Consider the following 19,489-nt stretch of genomic DNA (forward strand, 5'->3'; position numbering starts at 1 on the left):
TGTGGCTCATGATGCATCAAAACAATTATAATAGTAACATCAAAGATCACTGTAACAAATATAATAATAAATAATGGCACCAACAGACTTGCTTGATGTAGAGTTGCTACAAACCTTTGATTTGTTTAAAAAAAAAAAAGTATTTGCAAGGTGCAATAAAACAAAGTGTGCCTGTAGTCAACATGTATTTAGATAAACCCATATATTTATTCTTTCCATTGTCCTTTGTTCCACATCTCTGTGCTTCCATCTGAGATCCTCTCCTGCCTGAAAAGTTCTTTTAGTAAACTGAGTACTGGTCTACTGATGAAAAATTTTCTTAGCTTTTGTGTGAAAATCTTTAAATTCCTTAACTAATGAAGGTAAAATTACCGCTGTGTTTTACTGTTGCTCCTTTAGAAGTAATGGATTTTTTTCTGTCTTACTAGTTTTATGACTTTCCCATTACTTTTGGTTCTCAGTACTTTTACTATGATGTGCTTATGCATTAAGTTTCTTTGTGTTTATTCTGCTTTGAGTTTGTAACATCATACGGAAAAACCTGAATGAACTTTTTGGCCAACTATAAAATCTGTGAGTTGACATCTTTTTACTTCTGGAAAATTCTCTTACCTCTTCTAATAATACGGTCATTCTCTCCTGTCCTTCTGTGACTCCAATTACACAGAGATAAGACCTTTTCACTCTCAGTCTCCCAAGGCAATAGAAATAAAAATGAAAATAAACAACTGGGACCTAATCAAATTTACAAGCTTTTGCACAGCAAAGGAAACCATAAACAAAACGAAAAGACAACATACAGAATGGGAGAAAATATATGCAAGTGATGTGACTGACAGGGGATTAATTTCCAAAATATACAAACAGCTCATACAACTCGACAACAAAAAAAACACCCCATCGATAAATGGGCGGTTGCACCTAAAGCAATTAGAGAAAGAAGAACAAAAAAACCCCAAAGTTAGCAGAAGGAAACAAATCATAAAGATCAGATCAGAAATAAATGAAAAAGAAATGAAGGAAACAATAGCAAAGATCAATAAAACTAAAAGCTGGTTCTTTGAAAAGATAAACAAAATTGATATACCATTAGCCAGACTCATCAAGAAAAAAAGGGAGAAGACTCAAATCAATAGAATTAGAAATGAAAAAGGAGAAGTAACAACTGACACTGCAGAAATACAAACGATCATGAGAGATTACTACAAGCAACTCTATGCCAATAAAATGGACAACCTGGAAGAAATGGACAAATTCTTAGAAATGCACAACCTGCCGAGACTGAACCAGGAAGAAATAGAAAATATGAACAGACCAATCACAAGCACTGAAATTGAAACTGTGATTAAAAATCTTCCAACAAACAAAAGCCCAGGACCAGATGGCTTCACAGGCGAATTCTATCAAACATTTAGAGAAGAGCTAACACCTATCCTTCTCAAACTCTTCCAAAATACTGCAGAGGGAGGAACACTCCCAAACTCATTCTACGAGGCCACCATCACCCTGATAGCCAAACCAGACAAAGATGTCACAAAGAAAGAAAACTACAGGCCAATATCACTGATGAACATAGATGCAAAAATCCTCAACAAAATACTAGCAAACAGAATCCAACAGCACATTAAAAGGATCATACACCATGATCAAGTGGGGTTTATTCCAGGAATGCAAGGATTCTTCAATATACGCAAATCAATCAACGTGATACACCATATTAACAAATTGAAGGAGAAAAACCATATGATCATCTCAATAGATGCAGAAAAAGCTTTCGACAAAATTCAACACCCATTTATGATAAAAGCCCTGCAGAAAGTAGGCATAGAGGGAACTTTCCTCAACATAATAAAGGCCTTATATGACAAACCCACAGCCAACATCGTCCTCAATGGTGAAAAACTAAAACCATTTCCACTAAGATCAGGAAAAAGACAAGGTTGCCCACTCTCACCACTATTATTCAACATAGTTTTGGAAGTTTTAGCCACAGCAATCAGAGAAGAAAAAGAAATAAAAGGAATCCAAATCAGAAAAGAAGAAGTAACGCTGTCACTGTTTGAAGATGACATGATACTATACATAGAGAATCCTAAAGATGCTACCAGAAAACTACTAGAGCTAATCAATGAATTTGGTAAAGTAGCAGGATATAAAATTAATGCACAGAAATCTCTTGCATTCCTATACACAAATGATGAAAAATCTGAAAGTGAAATTAAGAAAACACTCCCATTTACCACTGCAACAAAAAGAATAAAATATCTAGGAATAAACCTACCTAAGGAGACAAAAGACCTGTATGCAGAAAATTATAAGACACTGATGAAAGAAATTAAAGATGATACAAATAGATGGAGAGATATACCATGTTCCTGGATTGGAAGAATCAACATTGTGAAAATGACTCTACTACCCAAAGCAATCTACAGATTCAATGCAATCCCTATCAAACTACCACTGGCATTTTTCACAGAACTAGAACAAAAAATTTCACAATTTGTATGGAAACACAAAAGACCCCGAATAGCCAAAGCAATCTTGAGAACAAAAAATGGAGCTGGAGGAATCAGGCTCCCTGACTTCAGACTATACTACAAAGCTACAGTATCAAGACAGTATGGTACTGGCACAAAAACAGAAACATAGATCAATGGAACAGGATAGAAAGCCCAGAGATAAACCCACACACATATGGTCACCTTATCTTTGATAAAGGAGGCAAGCATATACAGTGGAGAAAAGACAGCCTCTTCAATAAGTGGTGCTGGGAAAACTGGACAGGTGCATGTAAAAGTATGAAATTAGAACACTCTCTAACACCATACACAAAAATAAACTCAAAATGGATTAAAGACCTAAATGTAAGGACAGACACTATCAAACTCTTAGAGGAAAACATACGCAGAACACTCTATGACATAACTCACAGCAAGATCCTTTTTGACCCACCTCCTAGAAAAATGGAAATAAAACCAAAAATAAACAAATGGGACCTAATGAAACTTAAAAGCTTTTGCACAGCAAAGGAAACCATAAACAAGACCAAAAGACAACCCTCAGAATGGGAGAAAATATTTGCAAATGAAGCAACAGACAAAGGATTAATCTCCAAAATTTACAAGCAGCTCATGCAGCTCAATAACAAAAAAACAAACAACCCAATCCAAAAATGGGCAGAAGACCTAAACAGACATTTCTCCAAAGAAGATATACAGATTTCCAACAAACACATGAAAGAATGCTCAACATCATTAATCATTAGAGAAATGCAAATCAAAACTACAATGAGATATCATCTCACACCAGTCAGAATGGCCACCATCAAAAAATCTACAACCAATAAATGCTGCAGAGGGTGTGGAGAAAAGGGAACACTCTTGCACTGTTGGTGGGAATGTAAATTGATACAGCCACTATGAAGAACAGTATGGAGGTGCCTTAATAAACTAAAAATAGAACTACCATACGACCCAGCAATCCCACTACTGGGGATATACCCTGAGAAAACCATAATTCAAAAAGAGTCATGTACCACAATGTTCATTGCAGCTCTATTTACAATAGCCAGGACATGGAAGCAACCTAAGTGTCCATCATCGGATGAATGGATAAAGAAGATGTGGCACATATATACAGCGGAATGTTACTCAGCCATAAAAAGAAATGAAATGGAGTTATTTGTAGTGAGGTGGATAGAGTCAAAGTCTGTCATACAGAGTGAAGTAAGTCAAAAAGAGAAAAACAAATACAGTATGCTAACACATATATATGGAATGTAAGAAAAAAAAAAAAAGGTCATGAAGAACCTAGTGGCAAGATGGGAATAAAGACACAGACCTACTTGAGAATGGACTTGAGGATATGGGGAGGGGGAAGGGGAAGCTGTGACAAAGTGAAAGAGTGGCATGGACATATATACACTACCAAACGTAAAATAGATAGCTAGTGGGAAGCAACCGCATAGCACGGGGAGATCAGCTCTGTGCTCTGTGACCACCTAAAGGGGTGGGATAGGGAGGGTGGGAGGGAGGGAGATGCAAGAGGGAAGAGATATGGGAACATATGTATGTGTATAACTGATTCACTTTGTTATAAAGCAGAAACTAACACACCATTGTAAAGCAATTATACTCCAATAAAGATGTTAAAAAATAAATAAATAAAAAATTTTTTAAAAAAGAGAAATGGGCGGAAGACCTAAAGAGATATTTCTCCAAAGAAGACATACAGATGGCCAACAGGCACATGAAAAGATGCTCAACATTGCTAATTATTAGAGAAATGCAAATCAAAACTACAATGAGGTACCACGTCACACCAGTCAGAATGGTCATCATTAAAAAGTCTACAAATAACAAATGCTGGAGAGGGTGTGGAGAAAGGGGAGCCCTCCTACACTGTTGGTGGGAATGTAAGTTGGTGTAACCACTGTGGAAAACAGCATGGACGTTCTTCAGAAAATTAAATACAGAATTACCATATGATCCAGCAATCCCACTCCTGGGTATCTATCCAGACAAAACTATAATTCAAAAAGACACAGACATCCCTGTGTTCATAGCAGCACTATTCACAACAGCCAAGAAAGGAAAGCAACCTAATGTCCACTGACAGATGAATGGATAAAGAAGATGTGGTACGTATATACAATGGAATACTACTCGGCCATGAAAAAGAACAAAATAATGCCATTTGCAGCAACATGGATGCAAATAGAGATTATCATATTAAGTGAAGTAAGTCAGAAATAGAAAGACAAATACTACTATATATCATTTATATGTGGATTCTACAATACGACAGAAATGAACTTATCTATGAAACAGAAACAGAATTGCAGACGTAGAGAATAGACTGGTGGTTGCCAAGGGGGAGGTGGTGGGAGAGGGATGGATTGGGTGTTTGGGATTAGCAGATGTAAACTGGTATATATAGAATGGATAAACAACAAGGTCCTATTGTACAGTGCAGGGAACTATATTCAATATCCTGTGATAAACCATAATGGAAAAAGAGTATGAAAAAGAATGTATATAGGTATAACTGAGTCACTTTGCCATACAGCCATAATTGTAAATCAACTATACTTCAATAAAAAAGAAATCAGCCCAGAAAAAAAAAAAATTGAAAAAGAAAAGACCGTTTCACTCTATTGCCTGTCTCCTACCCTCCATCATATTTGATTTTTCCTTGGATCTGTCTACAGTTGAGCCTTCAACAATGTGGGGGTTAGGGGTGCTTGACCCTCCATGCAGTTTAAAATCTGTGTATAACTTCACAGTTGGCCCTCTGTATCCACAGTTCCACATCTGCAGATTCAACCAACTGTGGATTGTATAGTACTGTAGTACGTATTTTTAAAAAACCCGAATGTGGGACTTCCCTGGTGGTTCAGTGGCTAAGACTCTGTGCTCCGAATGCAGAGGGCCCGGGTTCAATTCCTGGTCAGGGAACTAGATTCCACATGCCACAACTAAGAGTTCGCATGCTGCAACTAAAGATCCCACATACTGCAACTAAAGGTCCCACATGCTGCAACTAAAGGTCCCACATGCCACAACTGGGACCTGGTGCAGCCAAATAAGTAAATAAATATTAAAAAAACAAAACAAACAAAAAAAACTTGTGTGTAAGAAGACCTGCCGAGTTCAAACCAGTGTTGTTCAAAGGGGCCACTCTATTTTCTTCCCGCTTATCATTCAATTCCCTAAGTCTCTATTCAGCTAAGTTTTACCTTCTGTCTAATCTATCTGAGATTTTACTTTCAGTTATAGATGTTTCTAGTTGTAGAATTTGGGATTAATTCTTTCATTTTATAGTTTCCAATATTCTACTAAAATGTGTATATGTTATCTCTGATATTTGGGATCTCCTGCGAGTTTGTTCGTGTTGTCTGCTTTTTATTCTCTTTAGTTTCTGACCACTTTTAGATGTATTCCATAGATTCTGATATGTAGTATATTTTCACTATTGTTACTTTGCAAATTCTGTAATTTCAGTATGTATTTACTTACCCTTTGACAGAAAGTTGTTTGATAGGTTTAAAAATTTTAAGGTGTAGCCTATATATTTTTTGTTATTAGTAAAGTTTCATTGTATATAATCAGAAAGTGTTTTTAGTATACCTACTTTATGGAAATTACTGGGTTTTTTTTTTTGGTGAACATATGATCAATTTTTGTGAATGTGCATTGGACACCTGAGATGGTGTAGTATAATGCTGTAGAATACAACATATATTCATAAAATCCACCTTACTGTTTATTCTGTTTAGGTCTTCTATCTCATTTTTTGTCTACCTGATCTATTTTATACTAAGAACAGAGAATTATATTCTATTTTGTAGCATATTTCTGTCTCATTGAATCTCCTGTAATTTCTGCTTTATAGAGAGGGTTTCTATGTAATGTGCTGCACAGAAATTCATGTGTTGTATCTTTGTTGTAAATTGTGAGTTTTAGCATCAAAAAATATGCCCCCTTCTATGTCACAGTTAATGCTTTTGGGATTGAATTCTACTTTGGTATTAAGATTACTGTATCTGCCCCTTTTTTATTTTATTGTTTAGTATACCATTGTCCACTGAATCATTTGATTCAGGAATCACAGAAGTGTCTCTTATAAACAGTATATAGTTGTTGGGTCTCGTTTTGTGAGCCAAATTGAGAATCTTTTCCTAATAAGAGGTGGATGAAGCACATTCACATTTACTGGTATGACTAATATTTTCAGTCTCAATTCTGTGATAACATTTTATAATTATGTGTATTTTACCATACTTATTTCTCTAAGAAACGTGTATTCTTTGTTTTTTAATAAAAAAATTTTTTTTGGTACTTAGGAAGACCTGTATTTTTGTCTTAGTGATTACTTCTGTACTTAAACCGTTGAAATGCCCTTTGTCCTTGTATTCTTTTCCTTTTTCTCATACAATTTTTAAAAATTGAGATATAATTCACATACCATAAAATTCACCCTTTTAAAGTATACAATTCAGTGATTTTTGATATAGTCATGAAGTTATACAGTCATTACCATTATCTATTCCACAACATTTTCAACATCCCAAAAAGGAACCTCATACCCACCCATTAGCATCTACTTTTTCTCTCTATGGATTTATCTGTTCTGAATATTTCATATGAACAGAATCATACAATATATGGCTTTTGCTGTCTGGCTTCTTTTACTTAGAATAATGTTTCCAAGGTTCATCCATGTTGTAGCATGTATCGATATTTGATTCCTTTTTACAACAGAATAATATTGCATCATGTGCACATATAACATTTTGTCTATTCACTTATCAAGGTGATGAATATTTGGTTTTTTCCACTTTTTTAGCTATTATAAATAATGCTATAAACATTAGTGTTCAAGATTTTATGTGAACGAATGTTTTCAATTCTCTTGGGTATATACTTGATAGGTCAATGGTTAATTCTATTTTTAACTGTTTGAGGAGTTGTCAAACTATTCTCCAAAGTGGTTTCACCATTTTACATTTCTACCAGCAATGTATGAAGACTGATTTCTATACACCCTTGCCAATACCTGTTACTGCCCAACTGTCTTATCATTACCCTTTTACTATGTGTTGGCAAAGAATCTTCGTTGGGCCTCTTGTGTTTCTACACATTTTGCTGGGTTTGCCAAGAATGAAAATCCTAACCACTCATTATGTGGGCCATTTCTCAGAGCTGTGTTTGTAGCAAGCAATCTTGAAGGATGAAGTAACATTTCCTACTGGAAAAAGAAAAAGCCTGCTTACTATAAAAGCACCATATTTATTCACCAAGCTCAGTGTTTCTTAGCTGCAGTGCAAACCTACTATATGCGAGGCATCCACCTGGGCCATCCAGCATAACCTACACAAGACCTAGGGAACAAGGGGAACCTACAGAAATATGTTAATTATAATGCTGTTCACTATACCATGAGTAATGAAATTCTCTGTCTCTGACCCAAGACATGTTTTGGTCTCGTGTCTTCTGCCAACATCCATAAAATAACTAGTAAACTGTTAGCTTTTAAATATAGTAAAATCAAATGTTAGACTGGATATTATCTAATTTAGCAGTTTTTATTGGTATTTTAACTCTCTTCCCTTTTGTTTATGCAACAGACAATGATCAGTAAGATTATTTTTTCCTATTTCACTCTCGCTTTTCCTTTTTTATTTGTATTATTTCTACTTTGTCACAACATATAACGTATGTCCAGTAGTCTTCCCCTCACATCCCTACCTTTGTTTTAGTCTTAGCAGTACATCCATGTATTTTAAATGCTCGTCTTCACTTCTTTTGCTGAGGTATTCCCAGTTATCTCTCAACTGGATAAAATATCCTCCAGTAGATTCCTTAAAAAACAGCTCAAGAGTACCTAATTCCCTAAAAACTTACATACTGAAAGCTGTTTTTCCTCAACCTTGATATCTAAAAGAATGTGGCTGAATATAAAAACTTTGGTTCATACTTTCTCTTGGAGTTTTTTTTTAAATGCTGCTCCACTGTTGCCTTGCTTTGGCTGCCTCAGTGAAATTTAAAATGTCTGAACCAGTGCAGTTCTTTTGCCTTTAGAAGTTATGTAATGTTTTTGCTTGGAAGCATAAGGATTTTTTATCTTTCCCCAGGATCCAGTGGACCCTTTCAATGTATACATGTGAATCTTTTTCAATTTCTGGAGAATTTTCTTTGAATATAGCTTTAAATATTAGTTCTTTTTCACTGATTTTTCTTTCTTGGGACTCTAAAATTATGAATGTTATCCCTCCATTGCCTGGCTTTAATTTCCACTATTTTCTCTGACACTTTTTCCAGCTTTAAGACTGCACAGAACAATGTATAAGCTTAAGGTGTACAACAGTGTTGATACATTTACATGTTACAAGATGATTACCACCACAACTTTAGCTAACATCTCCATCACGTCACAGTTACCATTTTTGCAGTAAGATGGTTTAAGATCTGTTCTCTTAGCGACTTTCAAGTATATAACACAGTAATTCTGACACTTTTACTTCATTCTTGTGTCATTTTCATTCACTTGGTTCTTTACCTGCTTTTCTTCAATGCACCTTATTAAATTTTCATTTGACTCTATTCCCCCCGGGGGACCTTATAATTTATTTATTACTAAAATATTTTTTTCTTTGTTTTCCATTCCTTTACTAACTTCATATTCTTTTTACTCCTTTTTGGGGGGGGGGGACGGATTTTCTTTTCCTGGTTTTTAAATTACTGATTCTACATATTTTTTGTTTTTGTTTTTCAAAGTCCTCAATTGGTTGACTGAATATATTTAACTCTGGAGTGTGGCCACACTCTTCATCTGCATGATGGTTTTTCTGGGGTGGGGAGGAATTTTTTTCTCAGTTGACATGTAATAATTTTCATTTTCTTTTATTTTTATAATACCTACATATGGATTTATCAAGTTCCCCTTTTTACCTTTTTGTGGTATTCGGATGGCTTACAAAATTCCTAGTTTAACAGCACCTCTTTTGCCAAATACTTTGAAGTCCAGATGTTTTAAGGTATTTTTTTCTTTTTGTTTTGCCAGTGGAAGGAGAGGTTGTTAAGACTTTGATTTTGTGTTCACTTTGGCTTGTAGGCACCTAAAACTTACCCATGTGCTGCTTCTTCACCACTTAAATGCCAAAGAGAGCTTGTTTCCTTTTTACCTTTTGTCTTAACCCTGAAGCTACGCATTTAGATGACTACTCTGAAAATTATTCATAATATTAAAAAACTTCACTGTAGTCTCTGTTCTGATCTATCATATGCATACATACACACACACATATTTAATTTTAAACTTAGCGTGGAATTAGTCTTCCCAACAGTACAGGTCAACCCTAGGTCCATTTGCTAGCTTCCATTTTCTGTGTTTTCTACAGATCTGCTTGGTTGGCCTTTGCTCATCACAAACCCTTGATAAGGGCTGGGAGTAGAGATGGAGTGTGAGATATAACATGCTGGGAAATGGTGATTTCTCTCTTTTTATTTACAATTATTTTCAAGTTTGAGCATCCTCTGTCTTCAAGTTATGCTGTGAGCATGGTTTGTGTATAGATTTCTTATACCCTTCTTGTAGTTCTACACTGTTTTTAGAGGAAATATTGGGAGACAGGTAGTTAAGTGGTTACCACTGTCTTCAGCTACCCAGAAGAAGAAAGATTTAAAAGTTTAATTAAAACAATGAACTAATAAAATTCTATAAAGCAATACAGATTTTAAAAGTTCAATAATCTTGTCATGGGAAGGTTTTTCTAATAAGCATGACTTCAAAAAGTTGTAAGAGGAAAAAAACTCAACAGATTAAAAAAAATTATAACTGACATAAAATTTACTTCAGACTAAAGTTAAAAAATGATAAACAGCTTCTTATAACAAAAGGGGTCATTTACCTAGTAGTAAAAAGCTCTCATGAACAAATAAGGAATAATCCAAGTAGAAAAGTGGGCAAGAGACACGGATAATAATAAGAAAAATAAACCCTCCATAAAGCATATGAGAACATGCACAGGTAATTTAAAACGAGATTTCATTATAATGTGTCAGATTAAGATGACTAATCTATCAGGTGATGAGCAAGGTGTTTAGAAACAGGCGTTCCCAATCACCAGTGGTTACTCAAATTTGTAGACATACGTAATAAAAGTATTTGACAGAACTTATCAAAATAGTAAACATTACTTACAAACATATGTATACTTGGACCAAGCATTTTTATGAGTTCTAAATAATTTCACCTAAAAAATACACTTAGGTATCAAAGATTTATGCTATTACAAAATGTTCAGTACAATTTTGTATTTCAAAGGATGTAATAATAGTGAAAAACTGAAAAAAAAAAAATCAAGATTCATCAATATGGTGGAATAAAAACAAAATCCTCAGAAACTTCAGGAACAAAAATCTTAAAATTATTTTAGATTATTTTCTCCTATAACTCATAAAGCATTTTTAACTATGCTGATCATCAATAAAATACTGTTTTGGAATTTAAAAATTACCAATCATAAATATATACACTTGATGTGATTATTTGGGGTGATTTAAAAAATTTTATATATACACATACTTTTTTTTCCCAAAACATTTGGGTATAAATTGAAGAGAGAGTGATTCTTGACCCTAAAATATGTCAACATGTATTTCCTAAGAACAAGAATTTTGTCTTACATAACCCCAGTACAATAATCAAAATCAGTAAATTCAATATTATCTAAACCACAGTCCATGTTCAAATTTCACCAACTGTGCCAACATTATCATTTATAGTTACTCCCCTCTCCTGCCTCCAAGATTTAATGCATGATAAAAAGCACTGTATTTAGTTATATCTCTTTTTTTTCTCCTTTAATATGAAACAGTTCCTCAGTCTTTCTGTGATGTTTCTTGACACTGGGATATTTAAAGAGTATAGGACCTCAAATTTTAGAATGTCTTCCATTTGGTTTGTCTGCTATTTACTACTGATTAGCTCCAGGCAGGCATTTCTGGCAGGAATATATCTCAGAGGTGATGTTCTGCCCTCCTCAGTGCATCATATCAGGAGTAGTGTATCACTTTATGCCTATATTGATGGTGGTAGCAATAATTTTTGTTATAGTGGTTTCCTCCGCGTTTCCCCATCAGAAATTTGGTAATTTTTCCTTTCATAAATGATGTGTGGGGAGATACAATGAGACTACGTAAGTATCCTGTTTCTCAACAAACATTAGTCACAAGTTTTGGCATTCATCAACGATTTTCTAACTTAATCATTCCTTCTAGACTTATTAGTTGGCATTTAACTATCAGGAAGAACTCTTCCTTTTCATTCATTCATATCATTAGAAATTAACAAATTCTTTACTATACGGTAGGGTACCATCAATCACTATACATTTTTATTTGGATTCTCAAACTGTCCCAGATTTGGCCAATGGGAGTCCCTTCAATCTGGTTCCTCTGTCCTTTTGCCAGGTCCCTATAATTCTCTGAATATTTCCTTACTTTATAAGGTAGGTGATGGAAATATTTCATATTTTGATAGAGGTAGGTTATAAGTGGCATACATTTGTAATATCAATAAATTGTACACTTAAAATATGTGTATATGTGTATGTTAATACTCTAGCTAGTAGTGCTTTCTACATTGTTATGAGCAAGCAATTTTAAAACTGTCTTAGGTGTAAGTAAATGTTTTGATGATGATGGAAACCAAGTTTCTCACTGTTAGTAAAAGGAGGTACAAATAAGCAAAATGAGAAAAACAGAATAAACTCTAGATTTTAAACACAGGTACACAGATATAAAGAAATAAATACAGAGGTGCATATATAAGTGTGTATGTATGTGTATACATACACTCACACGTATATTTTCTAGCTCTGTTCAGTGAAAGGCCCTACAAGCAATGAAGCACCTGGAGCAATGAAAACAGCTGGCTGCCAGATCTTGGTTCCTAAATACTGCTTTAGAGACAGAAAAGGCTAACTCCCGGTTTGGGGCAAGAAAAGTACAACTCCTCCCTTTAATCTAAAAGGAAAATTAATTTAATTGTTAATAAATTTAGTAATTAACTTAATATCTTAAACTGTACATTTAAAAATGGCTAAAATGGTAAATTTCATGTTAAGTGTATTTTACCACAATGAAACAAGACAAAAAAACAATGTACAAGGCGGATGGAGCTTAATCCACGCATAATTTAGAGTCCGCCCTCTGTATTCATAGATTCAACCAACCACAGACTGTGTAGTACTGTAGTATTTAGTACTGAAAAATATCTGAATGTAAGTGTACTCAGCAGTTCAAATTCATGTTGTTTAAGGGTCAACTGTATATGAGAACACTATGGCAAAAGCACTATTTTTTTCCCATAAAGTATGAGAAATATAAAATACATCAACTGACAAATAACTGAGAAAACAGTACTGCCTGAGTCAGTTTTCTTGCCATGTCCCTCAATGCATTTATTTAGAGGAAAGGGTTCTGAGACCTTAACAGATACGCCATGTATACCAACACTTAAAGAAAATAAATGTAAAACAATACATAGTCTAAGCCTTGAACAAACTTGAAAACAAATAACATTAACTGAATATTTACTATGCAGATAGCACTCTGCAATACTATAGAAGACACAAACAGAATAAGAAATAATCTTTGCCTTTTAGGAGCTTAAAATCCAGTGGTTTATATGAAATTTAGGACACTAAGCTCACGATAACGTAGATGACCCAGTTTGGGGAAGAGAAAACAGAATCTACCTGAAGATGTCAATCTGACTGTAACACCATGAAATGGAAAAGTGGTTTAGTTTTGAGCCCTGATATTAAAAGACTTCATTAAGAATTCAACCTCGTTTCTCAAGTTTAAATCAAATCAGATGACATGATCACTTACATGAGATGCTAGTAGGACAAAGAGTCCATTCAGTATTAACTATTTTCTAGTAAGGTCATCTCAGAACAAGGCAAAAGGGCGCTGTGTTCTGGATTCTTCAAATGGTAAGGAAAAAAAGTCTTATTTTCTATAGTTACATCAACTACCTAGTTTTCTCAGGAAAAAGTAAAGAATTATTCCTTAAATACACTCTTAAAGTGAAACTATTAAAATCTAAACCATTTCTTACTTGGATATAATTGTATCTCTTTTTTTCTACCTCTTTCCCTCAAGTCCAGGGTACAGAACATGGATGCTCAAAGATTATTAACTAAATTGAATAGGAAAATCAGGGTCCCCTTTCAGAGCTCTTATTTAGATTTTCTGATAGAAGTAGTAAAAGAAATTACCAAATTTGCAACATTTTATATATAATTGCATCCCTTTCAAAGATCAGAAAAAACTTTAAAGTAGATGAAAATGTATCAAACTTGGTATATAGTTTGATGCTACTTAGTAAAATATTTTAAAAGTCACAGTAATGGAACCTCCTTGAGTGTTTAAAAGCCTACTACATTTAAAGTTGAAAATGAAGCATATCAAAAAACAATTCCAGCATTCTTTAAAATTCTTACCACAATCATTTCTGAAGGCTCTAATACAAGACAATCACATCCTCTTTTTCCTCCAAACTGCTTACCAAAACTATAAAAACAGAAAAATAATTTCTTTAGCAAAGGTTATAAATAAAATGCATCAATATAGAAAAACTGAACCAAAAAACCTACATGTTAATCAAGAAATTCTGATCCTATCAGGTATACTAATAAGGTTTTTTAAAAAAACAAAACAAAAACTTCCTTTTACTTGCCGAGATATGTGGTCTCAATACACAGTTGTGTGATATTTTAAAAATTCTGCCTTTAACTAGTCTCTAAGACTGATTATAAAAGATATCTGCCTAATCTCAAATTTTGAAAATCTATTAATATGTGTTGAATTCAGGTAAAACCACACCTACTAAAGAGTGAAGCCACAATTATGGAATATTTTTAAAAAGTAAATTTTTGAGAGTGATATTAGATAACAGATATAAAAAAAACTTTAAAAATATTTACACTTGAATATACTAAAAAATGTAGTGAGATATAGAAGTGGTTTATTTTTTAAAAACAGTGTTGGAGCCACTGGCTAGCTCTTTGGAAAAAATTAAAACTGCAGTAGTACTAAAAGAAAATTTGAGTATTTTTATGTTATTTGTCTGAGAGAAAGATTTCTAAGCAAATCAAAAAAGAAAGCACTCATAAAGGAAAAAATTGATGTTTTCATTTTAAAAGACAAACTGAATTTTTTAAAAGGTGGGATATGAAAAAAATACTAGAGACACAAAAGGTTAACATACTTAATATGCAGAGTGTACATAAAAGAAATTATAAAAGCACTCTAAAATATTACAAAATGGAAATTAAGTACCATGGCTAATTATAAAATATATTAATATTATTACAAAAATAATTTTAAAATTCCAATAACACAAGCAAAACTATAAAGAATAAACTTAATAAAGAAATACAGAAGTCATTTATAAAAAACAACCACACAATTTTATTGATGGACTGAAAATAGGGCTTAATAAAAGAAGTGATATAACACACACTTACAAAGAAACTCAATATTATAAAAATGTCAATTCTCCACAAAGTGTAAGGTTACATACAAATACTAGCTTATAGCCAAATCCTAATCAAAATCCAAATGAACTTACTTTTGAACATAACAAAAAAGTCACTGCTGTTTTTTCTTAAGCAGTAGCCTGTATTATTTTTGTATTTTCCCCCAAATATTCCTACCTCATCTAATACATAAAACAATGAAAAGGAAATTTGCAAAAGTTTGCTTTCATTCAAGATGGAATAACAGGGACTGGATTTACTTGCCTACGTGAAAAAACTGGAAAATCAGACAAAACATATTAAACAACAGTTTCAAGACTTTGGAAAGCAGGCAGGACACGGATGTGATTCCTTAGAGAGGGAATTAAAAAACTAAGATGACCCCTACAATATCCCAATTTTACTAATAAGTACAGGCTATCTCTAGGCCACAATGCAAGAAGGGAGAAACCTAACAGAGCCTGCCAATCTCACTGAATTGAAGAGACAGAGACAGTTTTGGGGTGTGGGTGATGGAGGAAAGATCTTTAACATTTATAGGGCAGGATAAAGGAAAGGAGGGAGCAGCAGAGAGAGAGAGAGGAAGAGAGACAGAAAGAACAAGAATGTGCATGAGAGTGCATGCATGAGTACACATATGTGCTCTGGTGATCTTCAGAAAGGTTCCATTGAATCTTTGGGTGAATAATATGAAAATGTGAGAAAAATACAAATACTAGCCACAGTGGAAAGACCACATAACACATGGAGCATTGGGTGGAATACTCAGAAATCCATTTCCTTTGTAATGTGATAAATTAGTCCTACATTAAGGAAGTGCTGGACTCATTCAAACAAATATTAAGACTCAAAATGGATTCCTATTAGCTAAACTACATGTCAGAAGAAAGCCTAATACTACACTAAAGAAATACAACAAAAGCTGGAACCCAGCAACATAAAAGTTGCAAAGTCCGACATCCAGTAAAGCAAAACAAAAAACAGGCATGCAAATAGGAATATATGATCCACAGCCAAAGAAAAACCAATCAATAAAAACAGAACCAGAGCTGTCAGCAGTGAGGGAATCAACAGACAAGAACACTGAAACAGCTATTTCTAAGTATGCTCCAAATGTTTAAGAAACTAGAGATAAACATGAATACAACAGAGAAACAGAAGCTTAAAAAAAAAAAAAAAAAGACCTAATGGAATGTTCTACCACATCACATATGTAGACACAATGTCTGGTTGTCCCATTTTTTAGTAGTGTTAAAAATCGTTGGGCTTCCCTGATGGCTCAGTGGTTAAGAATCCACCTGCCAATGCAGGGGACACAGGTTCGAGCCCTGGTCCAGGAAAATCCCACATGCTGTGGAGCAACTAGGCCTGTGCACTACAACTACTGAGCCTGCACTCTAGAGCCCGCGAGCCACAACTACTGAGCCCGCGTGCCACAACTACTGAAGCCCGGGCGCCTAGAGCTCATGCTCCATAACAAGAGAAGCCACTGCAATGAGAAGCCCGCGCACCACAACGAAGAGTAGCCCCCACTGGCCACAACTAGAGAAAGCCCGCGCACAGCAAGGAAAACCCAACGCAATCAAAAATAAATTAAAAAAAAAAAATTGTGAGTGGTTTCAGACAGTGTCAACTTGATAGGCCCATTAAAAAGTTTCCTCTCAATTTTCCATCTATTAGTTTTAGCATCCATTTTTGATCAGTGACTAGACCTAAAGTGTTATTAGGGGCTATTGAAAAAGGCATTTTATAATTCTAAAATTATAATTTTATAATTCTAATCATTCCTACTGGATTTTTTCTTAACGTCTTTATTGGAGTATAATTGCTTTACAATGGTATGTTAGTTTCTGCTGTACAACAAAGTGAATCAGCTATACATATACATATATCCCCATATCTCCTCCCTCTTGCGTCTCCCTCCCACACTCCCTAACCCACCTCTCTAAGTGGCCAAAGCACCAAGCTGCTCTCCCTGTGCTATGCAGCTGCTTCCCACTAGCTATCTATTATACATTTGGTAGTGTATATATGTCCATGCCACTCTCTCACTTCGTCCCAGCTTACCCTTCCCCCTCCCCATGTCCTCAAGTCCATTCTCTACGTCTGTATCTTTATTCCTGTCCTGCCCCTAGGTTCTTCAGAACCATTTTTTTTTTAATTCCATATATATGTATTAGCATACAGTATGGAGGTTCCTTAAAAAACTAAAAAAAGAACTACCATATGACCCAGCAATCCCACTACTGGGTATATACCTGGAGAAAACCGTAATTCAAAGAGTCATGTACCACAATGTTCACTGCAGCACTTTTTACAATAGCCAGGACATGGAAGCAACCTAAGTGTCCATCAACAGATGAATGGATAAAGATGATGTGGCACGTATATACAATGGAATATTACTCAGCCATAAAAAGAAATGAAATTGGGTTATTTGCAGCGAGATGGATGGACCTAGAGCCTGTCATACAGAGTGAAGTCAGAAAGAGAAAAACAAATACCATATTCCTACTGAATTTATCAGCTAGAGTACTGATATAAAGAAACACTCCCTTGCGCACCACAACTACTGAGCCCCTGCACCTCAACTGGAGAAACCCGTGTGCCACAACTAAGACCCGAAGCAGCCAAATAAATAAATAATTTTTTTTTTTAAAAAAAAGAAAGAAACACAATCCCTCATCAACTATTTGAGTTCCTGGTATAATAATTTACACAAGAAAGGCATGAGAAAAGCTGCAATGGAGATGACATGATTGTATATTAAGTAAATTCTATACATTCTGCTTTTAGGGAATTCCCTGGCAGTCCAGTGGTTAGGACTTGGTGCTTTCACTGCTGTGGCCTGCGTTGATCCCTGGTCAGGGAACTAAGATCCTGCAAGCAGCATGGCGTGGCCAAAATAAAACAAAATAAAGTAGTAAAAGAAAAGAAATAAGTGAATTTACCAAGATTGAAGGATACAAGCTTAATATCCAAAAGTCAACCCTTTTACTGTATGTTAGCAATGAACAATCTGAAATATCTTTTAATTCCATTAAAGACAGAATAAAAACACAGAAAACTTGAGATAAATTTACCAAAACATGCACAAGACCTGTACAAAACTGCCAACTAAAACATTATAAAACATTGCCAAGAAAATTAAAGATGTCCCAAATAAAATAAGATATATCCTGTTTATGGACTGAAATGTTCCACAAATTCAATATAATCAACAAGTTGCCTTAGAGAAACTGACACGATGATTCTATTTACATAAAAATGTAAAAGACCTAAAATAGCTAAACCAATTCTGGAAAACAAGAACAAAGGTGGAATATTTTATATTTCAAGATATACTTTTATAAAGCTAGAATACTCAAGATAGTATGGCATCAGATTAACTTATAGATCAATAAAACAGGAGAGAAAACAAAATTAGACCCATACATACAAGTTCAACTGATTTTTTGACAAAAGTGCCAAGGGAATTCAATGGGGGAAAAGATATTATTTTCTATAAATGGTGATAAAACAATCAGATATCAATACAGAAAAAAAGGAAGATCTTAACACCATAAACAAAAATTAGATATGGATCAGAGAATATAAATGAAACAATGGAAATTATAAAATTTTCATCGCAACAGACTTTTTGTACATGTCCTAGACAAGGGTTAGGAAGCTTCCTTCCACATATCTAATATTTTCAAAATTTTATGATGAATGGGTTTTGGGTTTTATCAATCTTTTTTTCTGTTTACTGAAAAGATCATGTAGTTTTTGTCTATTTTCTTTACTAATGGAGAATACTGCATTAATTGTTTTATGGATGTTAAAATTCCTTGCACTCCTAGGATAAACCCAAGTTGGTCACAATGTCTAATACTTTTAATATATTCCTGGATTTGATTTGCTGTTATTTTGTTAATGATTTCTGCATGTATATTCAGGAGAAATAACAATTTGCAGTTTTCTTATGATACTACATCATCAGGACAATACTGTACTCATAAAAGAGATTGAAAATGTTCCTTCTTCCCCTATTTCTTCATTAAATATTTGAAAAACACAAGCAGTAAAGCCATCTGGACCTAGGCATTTCTTTGTGGGAATATATATAATTACTAATTTATTAATTTATTTACTTTTTATAAGTATATTCAAAGTTTCTAATTCTTTTTGAGTGCATTTACAGTAATCTTTTTAAGATTTGCCCAATTTGTTGGTATACACTGGCTCATAAAATCCCCTAACAATACTTTTAATTTCTGTAGGATGGTAATATCCCCTTTCAATGCCTGATTTTAATAATCTGTGTCTTCTTTTTTAGAAGATCAGTCTAACTCAAGGTTTTAACAATTTTGTTGATCTTTTCAAAGAACTAGCTTTTCATTTCATTGATTTCCCTCTACTGTTTTTCTGTTTTTTATTTCACTGATCTCCACTCAA

The 19,489-nt window shown here is 34.1% G+C and overlaps 1 protein-coding gene and 1 non-coding gene across 12 annotated transcripts in view; one reads left to right on the forward strand and one right to left on the reverse strand.

Moving 5' to 3' along the window:
• RAPGEF6 (Rap guanine nucleotide exchange factor 6) overlaps positions 1-19,489 on the reverse strand; it is a 235,557-nt gene that overhangs the window by 161,981 nt on the left and 54,087 nt on the right. For 9 of the 11 annotated variants that reach the window (XM_059917006.1, XM_059917011.1, XM_059917004.1 and 6 more), the window contains one exon: positions 14,015-14,084. The exons of the other annotated variants lie outside the window; for them this stretch is intronic. In XM_059917006.1, coding sequence (XP_059772989.1) covers positions 14,015-14,084 — 70 coding nt within the window. The remainder of the gene's footprint in view (positions 1-14,014; positions 14,085-19,489) is intronic. 11 annotated transcript variants of the gene reach the window in all.
• TRNAR-CCG (transfer RNA arginine (anticodon CCG)) lies at positions 5,384-5,456 on the forward strand. Its single transcript has one exon. It is a non-coding gene; the product is annotated as a tRNA-Arg (tRNA).

The sequence above is a fragment of the Balaenoptera ricei genome, chromosome 3 (assembly GCF_028023285.1).
Source record: "Balaenoptera ricei isolate mBalRic1 chromosome 3, mBalRic1.hap2, whole genome shotgun sequence".
Classification (NCBI taxonomy): domain Eukaryota; kingdom Metazoa; phylum Chordata; class Mammalia; order Artiodactyla; family Balaenopteridae; genus Balaenoptera; species Balaenoptera ricei.